Raw genomic sequence first — 8,691 nt, forward strand, 5'->3', positions numbered from 1 at the left:
TTACAAAAGTGACTTGTTTTGCCACACTGACATTTGAAATTTCAAATTTGAAGTAACAATCCTTTATCCTTTTGAACTACCAGCAAATATTCTACCAGTTTGATAGTTCATGTTCATGCGCTTTCCATTTTTGAATTTTCTCCGTGTTACTTTAATAATAATTTGATTTCGGTAGCTTTATCCCGCGAATATTGAAAAACTTTTTTAGATACAAAATGGACCCAGAATTCTATTACCTATCACGAACTTCCTGAAAGTTTAAGGTAACTTCGGTATTTCCACTTTTTTTCGATTTTCCTGGCCACTATGCACCAGATTTCTGACAGGTGTTGTAGTTTAAAAAGGTTTTCAATTTCAGTTATCGAAAAATTATAATAATGGAATGAGATGCAGAAATTTGTTTTGCCAGACTTGAATGGTGGAATTTTCTGTTTGGAGAAGATTTTGATTGATTGTTTATAGTTTGAAAAGCTAAAAGTTTGTGAAGATTTTCATTAGAAGTCCTAAGTTAATAAATATCAATAATGGGAAATCTATGGGGAAAATTCAGAGTAAGTACTGATTGGATTGTGATTATTTTGTAATTTTAATCTGACATTTTCAGAAAAAAGCTACAACATACGAACAGTTGGAAAAATTAGATTCCCAGATAAAGGCAATAGAAGAATATGGGGTAACAACAGAACTCAAACAACGAAAAGTAGCTGGTCGTTTTATGCTCGTGTCGGTATTTCTGTATTTGGTGACAGCTTTGATATTTTATTTCTATCTATTCCCAGAGGATATTTATCAAAGGATACTTTATATTGTTCCCTTGATTGCATCCCCTTTAATGTGAGTATCTCTTTAATTTATGAATTAGTTTGATCTCAAAATGAACTTTTTATGACACATTTTCACGTAAATTCAATTGAATTAATTTGTTACAGAATCATTTTCATAAAAAGAGTATTAACTTGGTGGTACAACCGAAAATTAAAAAAGAATCAAGAAAAATTGTCATTGCTCCGAAAGAAAAAGAAGGAAATATTAGATAATGTTATGGAAAAGGAGACTTATAAAGTAGCAAAACAAATACTAGAGACATTTGCTCCAGATGAAGTTATAAGCAGGAAATCCCTTAATGGAAACTTCGAAACACCGAAAAGGGATAGTTCCTTTATTCTCTCAAAGCCATATCCAGTTGGTGAGTTGCCAAACTTTTTTTCATTATATTCTCAAATAAACTTGTTCTAATTATAACTTCAACCTAAATTTTATTTTCCATTCTATTCTATATAGAAAGGTGTTTGACCTTGTTATTTAGTTGCCAATTCAGTAAGTTTTGATTGATAATAATGTTTACAGTTCACCTAGTTAGGGAATGAGTTTCTAAGTTTCTAGTGAAAGCTGAGCATTTATTGAATTATAAATTTATCTTATGAATTCTATTAACCAAGAGCAATAACTCAGACTTTCCTCTTCAAAAGTTTTATATAAATTTTTTAGAGAAAACCTTCACTATTATGGAGTTAGTTGAAAACAACTGATGGAATATTTAAATTATATTCGTCAAGAAACGAAAATTTGGTAGTTCAAATAAACCAGTTAAAATTTTGTTATAAAATATAGGGTGTCCCATTTAAATTAACAAAGTTAGGCTTAACTTCTAGTATAACCTGTACCACAGAGAAGAAAATATTTTAGTTGAATAGATCCTGGCCATTCAATATGTTCCACAAATTTTCTGAAAATATCTCATTTGGTTCTGTAGATGCTTCAATTGGACACTTTTCGTGAAAAGCCCTGTATAATAAGTATCATTATCTCATTAATCTTTTCACAGGTTTACGCCAGAGAGCTCTGATGCAGAATGCTGAGAGGGCTACAAATATGTCTGTAGGCAAGTCAGCGATATCTGATAAAACAAAGTTTTCTGAGAATCCTATGGTATTGAAATCTGCAGTCCCAAAGTCAATGAATAACAGAACACTACAAAGTGACAATCTGAATTTTAGTACAAATCTCTTGTCTTCAACTCCTAAACTACCCATGGTTAGATCTTTGCTTCCACGTGAAAGATCAGCTTTTGATAAGTTAGTAGACTTCTTAGTTGGAGATGGACCTTCCAATAGATACGCACTGATATGTCAAAAATGTTTCAGTCACAATGGTAAGTAGACTTCACAATTTATCAGATGATTCTGTAAATTTGGGATTAAACTTTTTTTCAAGCAAATTAGTCACTTTTTTTAATTTAATTTTCTAGGTATGGCCTTGAGAGAAGAATTTGAATATCTGAGTTTCAATTGTTGTTATTGTCACCACTTTAATCATGCTAGAAAACAAAAGCCCCCAGCTCCAAAACTAGGTATTAGAAACAGTCCAATGAGGACTTTGAAGGAAGCAGATACTTCGGATTCTGAGAAAAATTCATCTGGTTCAGATTCTGATTTGCAAACTCTGCAAAAGAATGAAGAAGACCAACCAAAAGCATCTCCATCTTCAGATATTGATGCCGATGTTCCAGATCATGTGAACGAAACAATTTCTTCAACAATTGAAGAAATGGATGTATCAGAAATTCCTGAAAGTTCATAGCTAAGTAAATCAATTATGAAAATATCGTAAATTCTTTTCATGAAAATGTTGAATATTTTTTTACATTTTGCAGTCCTATTGTCTGACTGAAAATGGGAAGGGAAAGAGCTGTTTAAAGTTACAAATTGATACAGAGTTTTCTTTGTATGAGAACAATAATTATCAATTATTTTATATTTTATTTTTTTAATTTATCCTTAGGATTGATTATTAAACAGTCTGATTTTGCTCAAATTTATTGGGTTACTTCTCTAAAGTGAATTAAACATTGAAATTCCAAAGTTCGAGTCACATTAATGTCCTTGGAGAGGATTCAGAAATGTTCATATGACAAACTTGGCTTCCATTAGGTTATGTATCTATTCATATTCCAGTTTACTTCCTCAACTTTAATTTTAATGATTGTTGCTTAAAATTATGTTCCATAGTATCAATATATTGACAATTTTCCATATTGACTCAGATTAAAATCTTGGGAATTCACCTCAAGACACTTTGCCAGATATTGACTGGATCCACAACAAGGGGTTATAATTTTTAAATTTTTTATCTCTTAGCTGGTTTTGCTTTATTCCTGATGACTAGAATGAAGAACAGCTCATCTTTTAACGTTTTATTTGAAATTAATGTGTAAAATTTACCTTGTTTTCTTTTATTGATTGTTTTTAACTCCAAGACTGACGAACGTTCATTGTTCGATATCTATTTTTGTTTCCATTGAAATTGGAAAATGAGCGTTATTTTGGACTTCAAAATATAATTTTCTTTAAATTTTTAATTTTCGATTTAAGAGCTCTTGATTGAATTGTTCTTTAATAAGGAAGGGTTAAGTTTTGTAATAGTCAGGAAATTTTCAAAATCTTCAAGAACCTTACATTCAAAAGAGAAATACACTGAAGGGGCTACAAACCTCCATGCACAAACATACAATTCACAACGAATATCAAAATTAAATGAGGATTGATATTTTTAATAAGCTAACATAAAAATAGCGTTTTCAGGACATAGAAACAAACATAGACAAGCATATTATATTCGGTCATAATGAGCAATTCATGATGTGGGCCTTCTACTTTATATTTTTGTTCCTGCTCTATTCTGACTGTACGAAGCAATGTATTCAAGGGATATGTTTGATGCTTGTAACATAAACATTGCCTCATAAAAGTTTCAGCACAGTCTTCAGATAAAGTAATGATTTTTAGATCTGTTGATGCCAAACGTAGAAGGACACTCAAAGTTTCCACAGATGTATCTAAAAAACCGAATGAATTTTTTTTCTGAAAAGTTTTAGATCATAAAGAATGTCCGGGATCGATTTAACTAAAATATTATTATCTCAGTGATTCCGGTTATACCAGAAAATGAGCCGAATTTTGTTTTTTCAAATGGGACATCACATATTTCATCACATTTTCAGATTCTCCACAAAATTCAGTTCATTTAATCTTTTTCATTTCCAAATTTCAAGGTTCTGTAGATATAAAGTAATTTGTCTCAAATCTGACATGAAGATTTGTCCCATTCGAAATAACAAAATTTGGCTCAACTTTTGCACTACAATTTACAAAAAAACAATTCCATTCAGTTCTCTAGATACTTCTTTGTAGTGAAAAAAAAATACAAATTGTGTCATTATGTCTGAAAAAAAAACCTTACCTTTGAAACCATACTTGAGAAAATCGGCTTACCTTATCTGTGGAAAATCTCATCTGACTTCTCATCCGATTTCAAATAAGTTTTACATGGTTTTTAACCCAAATCGAATTCATGTAACAAAATAACCTGATGGGGAGAGAAGCTTAATGGACTTGCTAACGATAAATAACTTTTTTGTAAATATTAAGTTACAGGAAAGCTCGATATGTTCTTGAAATCTCTTTTAAAAGAGTTGATCATGAGCTGATAATTTATTTATTGCATCATCGAAACACTCTGCTTTTTCTTTGGAAACAAAGGATTAAAGTTGGAATCTTTGATATTTTCTAGTCATTAGTATCGAGAATCATTAGAGTAGTTTTGGACCAGAATTAAAAAATAATTTTCTTTCGACAAAACATATTAAATAGAAATAGATATTTTAAAAATGAAATTAGGAAAATTTTCTCAATAGCCTTGCTTTGAATTAGATTTTTTGTACAAGATAGCGTTATTGAAATTTCCAGCAATAATAGATCTTAAAGTTTCCTTTAGTATTCCATCATCTATAATTTCTTTTGCTATTCTGTTTTTATTAGTCATCTAGGTAATTTAAACAACAGTTTATAAAATATGTAGACGGGAATGTTAAAATGAAAATCCTGATGCTCAAAACGTTGAATCATAAAAATCCATTATAAATATCTGATCACTAATGTAAGTAATGTTCAGTATTCATACATTCAATTGCTTTGTTGAATTTTCTCTTGAATATTTATGAAATACTTCCCAATTCTTTGCTATGAAGAGAGGAAGCTTATTTCATTTTACAATTGGGTGTTCTTGATACTGTGGACTGTTAGTAACTGATTGCTTTGTGCCTTTCGAAATTTTATACCTAATAATTGGAATAAAGATATTATATTTGTCTTCAGTGTTTGTGAAATTTTCTTCCTATCTAATTTTCCTAATATTCGAAGCTTTCATCTGGTAGCATTTAGTTCTGCCATACTTTATGAAACAAGATTAAATGTAGATCTCCCTTCTAAGTGTAACAGACGATATGTAGGTTTAAGGACACAAACTTGAATATAATTGGCCTTACGGTGATCAATAAGACAACGTTCTGCTGGTCAGTTAACTGAACAATGAAGTGTATAGTGCAGCCAACCTTGAAATGAAAAAACCTATATTTCGTAAATCATTTATTGCCTCTTAAGAATTTATAAATTACAGAAAAATCTTTGTCGCCGTATCCGTTACTGATAAGGGCTCTATAAATTTGATGTGCAGTTGCAGCTAGCGGAACTGAAGCCTCGCAGTTCACTGCTGTAGCCTCCGCAAGTCCTAAATCTTTGGACATCAGTCTAATGTTGAATCCGCCTTTGTAGTCATTGGAACTAGGCACATTTGGCAATAAGTCAGGCACTGGACTGTAAGTTTCTGAGGACCAGCATCTTCCTGTAGAAACATTAACTATTTCGTGGAGTACTTTTGGGTCTAAGCCTGCTTTGATCCCAAGATTCATACCCTCGGAAACTCCCATCATACAGACACCGAGGATCAAGTTGTTGGAAAGTTTGGCAATTTGTCCGGCTCCTGCTTTACCGCAATGGAAAACTCTGGCGCCCATATGAAGCAGTATTGGTTTAACGTATTCGACATCTTCTGCATTTCCTCCTACCATAAATGCTAAAGTTCCGGCTTCCGCACCAGTCACTCCTCCGGAGACAGGAGCGTCTATAAACCTCACATCTTTCTCTTGGGCTATTTTAAACAACTCTTGCGATACTTTCGGTTCTATTGTAGAGCTGTCCACAAGTAGAGATTTTCTTGGGATTGACTCGAGAACCCCTTCGTCTAATAATGTTTTTTTCACTACTTCCCCATTTGGCAACATTGTGAAAACGATGTCGGAATTTTGCGCCGCCTCAATTGGGGATGAGCAAACATGAGCGCCTTTTACTGTTTCGGCTGCGGCTTTCGATATGTCGAATACTTTCACCTTTTCACCTTTCCTCACCAAATGACCAGCCATATGTGTACCCATATTACCGATTCCGATGAAACCGATAGTACTGGCATTTCTCCCTGAAAAGAGGAAATACAGTGTGATCCTTTCTGAACTCAATAATAGCAAATTATCATGTATAACATAAATAAAGGGGCATGCAGAAGACTGGCTGTCAGAACTTTGGGATGTAATCTAAAACTACTGCGATGGATTTATGTCATGATTTTGAGACCAATAATCACTTAGTCTGGCACACCAAGGCAAGTCGAAACAGTACTAGGTAAACCCTCGATATAGAATACAAAGGCTAGCCTGTGGAGCTATGAGAAACGAGTCCCAATAAGACATTAGAGATCATTACAGATGTCATACCCCTTCATTTTGTGATAGATAGATCAGACCAGCCCATAGGGTCATTCTAAGAATATCAAGGGAATAAGGTATAAGTACGGGTAATGGCATAATTAGGAATCAGATAGCCTGGGTATCTCTGATGACGAGATGATAAAGAACAGCTCGAGCATCGAGAAAACATGCAATACGATGCTGAGCAGAAAGGAAAGGGAAACCACCCCTGCCCACCCTAAGAAGGACTGGCGTAGGAGTATTCAGGGCTGGTATGAGATCCTTATTGCTTACTATTGCTAGACCGGCATTCAAGCGTCCTTCATAAATAAATATGTGCAATCAAAAGATGCATATGGAAATTTGGAAACAATACTGATAATGATTTTCAGAAGATTGGCATATTCTCGGAACTGCACCCATCCAACGCTACGCCACTGCCTGTTATGTATATTAAATAAGCATAGACAGTCTAGAATTAAAAATGATGCACAAAATGTCCTGTTTTTGGGAATTTTCTTCATCCAAAAATGGAATGTCATAAAATTTTCAACAGAGTCAAGTTTTGCATGGAATGAAAAAAATCCATTCAAATAAAGACTTAAGTCATATTACTTAGTGGTCGACTACCGACTTCCCAATCATCAGCTTATCCGAAAAGAATGTGCTATGCTCTGAATAACTAATAAAAATATATCCAGTATTTTGAATATTTCACCTCACATAAGTAAGATTCAAAAGTGGAAAAGGCTCAAAAAAACTCACTGGTTATTTCATTCTGAAAAGAATGTTGAACTATTTTCAATCCCCTTTTAAGCATGTTCACTGGTTTAGGTATCAACTGCACTACTCGGAATAGAATAAATCAACGCAGGTTCTAATGATTTCAACTGGTTTCTTATTGTGTAGTTGAGAGGTTTCAAAAGCAGTGGCCTGACCTATTGCTGTATAAATGAACCTCTATCTAGTATCAATCAAAAACAGAATTTCGATTTTCTTGAATGTTTTGAAGGTCGGACGCAGTGGCGTATTTGTAAGGTGGGGCGAATAATATTAGAAAATAAAATTGTTCGAGAATTTATTTGCACTCAACTGCATGATGTTTCAGAGCTTCATATTATGTCATTTTATCACTTTCGCAATCTAATATATTATTTCTTGGGCTTGGGTAATTTAAATAATAATGAAAGAATAAAGCTATAATAATAACGATTCGTTAGTAGAGACAAAAGTGATTAAATAAATCAGAAAATTAGAAGAAATCCACAAAAATTCTATAAAACGATAAATTTCGCTGAAAATGTTAACATTATTGATTATTTTGCCCTAAAATAAGAAGCAAATAATAGAAGAGTAAGACTAGATATTTCAAGAAAGAAAAAACAGACAAGTAATTGAATGCGAACATTATTTATCGATGCTACGTCCATTCAATGTAGTAATTATTATGGCAAGATAATATCATTAATGCATAACAATCCATTATATTTTGGGAATTTTAATGCTTCCACCAGATTTGAGATGTACGAGATAAAATGTAGGTACTTTTGCTTTCCAATGTTCCAATGTGCTTTCAGTACTTTTACATACCATTGATTTAAAAATAGTATATTTTCTGAAATAGAGATAATAAAGATTTAAAACTTTCATAAAGCATAAGGATTGAGGCTTGATTTTGACATAAAAGTTGACACCCCCCATACATAGTATATAGTTGTTGCATTTTACAGGATGTTGCAAATTTCGGTTGAAAATACATCTGCCCATTTATTACAGAGTGCACATGAAACTATAAATCAAAATTGCAACAATACAAAAAAACTGTTACCAAAAAAATCATCAAATCGAACGAGTGGTTCAAGAGATAGCCACTTTATTTGAACTTTGAAAGAGGGTGTGTCGTTAGTCACTGTATTTACAAATCAAATTTCAACTTCTGCAGTTCCGTAGATTACTAGAAAACATGTTGTGTAGAATGAGAGACCTATAAGTTTTTATATAGGATATATTTAAGGGGGTTGAATTGTAGGATAGTTGTGTTCTAAGGAATAACTTGAAATTAAGAAGTACTCTAATTATCTAAGACTTGATATCTGCAGGTATTAGTTTGTTTG

At 32.7% G+C, this 8,691-nt stretch overlaps 2 protein-coding genes across 4 annotated transcripts; one reads left to right on the top strand and one right to left on the bottom strand.

Moving 5' to 3' along the window:
- The first annotated feature begins 109 nt into the window (after positions 1-109).
- LOC123306589 (endoplasmic reticulum junction formation protein lunapark) lies at positions 110-5,147 on the top strand. Of its 3 annotated transcripts, none has more exons than XM_044888650.1 (6): positions 110-263; positions 359-551; positions 605-834; positions 930-1,186; positions 1,826-2,152; positions 2,249-5,147. In XM_044888650.1, exons 2-6 carry the CDS (start codon positions 525-527, stop codon positions 2,578-2,580), a joined length of 1,173 nt encoding a protein of 390 aa, XP_044744585.1. In that variant the 5' UTR covers positions 110-263; positions 359-524; the 3' UTR covers positions 2,581-5,147. The 3 variants fall into 3 exon arrangements, with proteins under 3 accessions (XP_044744585.1, XP_044744587.1, XP_044744586.1); XM_044888652.1 differs by having other exon boundaries at positions 117-263; positions 345-551; XM_044888651.1 differs by lacking the exon at positions 110-263 and having other exon boundaries at positions 304-551.
- A 263-nt stretch (positions 5,148-5,410) lies between these two features.
- LOC123308138 (probable 3-hydroxyisobutyrate dehydrogenase, mitochondrial) lies at positions 5,411-7,547 on the bottom strand. Its single transcript, XM_044890687.1, has 2 exons — positions 7,343-7,547; positions 5,411-6,309 (listed from the first exon to the last, which is right to left on the bottom strand). The coding sequence occupies exons 1-2, from the start codon at positions 7,395-7,397 to the stop codon at positions 5,420-5,422; spliced, it is 945 nt and encodes a 314-aa protein (XP_044746622.1). The 5' UTR covers positions 7,398-7,547; the 3' UTR covers positions 5,411-5,419.
- Between the last annotated feature and the right edge of the window lie 1,144 nt (positions 7,548-8,691).

The sequence above is a fragment of the Coccinella septempunctata genome, chromosome 2, assembly GCF_907165205.1.
Source record: "Coccinella septempunctata chromosome 2, icCocSept1.1, whole genome shotgun sequence".
Classification (NCBI taxonomy): domain Eukaryota; kingdom Metazoa; phylum Arthropoda; class Insecta; order Coleoptera; family Coccinellidae; genus Coccinella; species Coccinella septempunctata.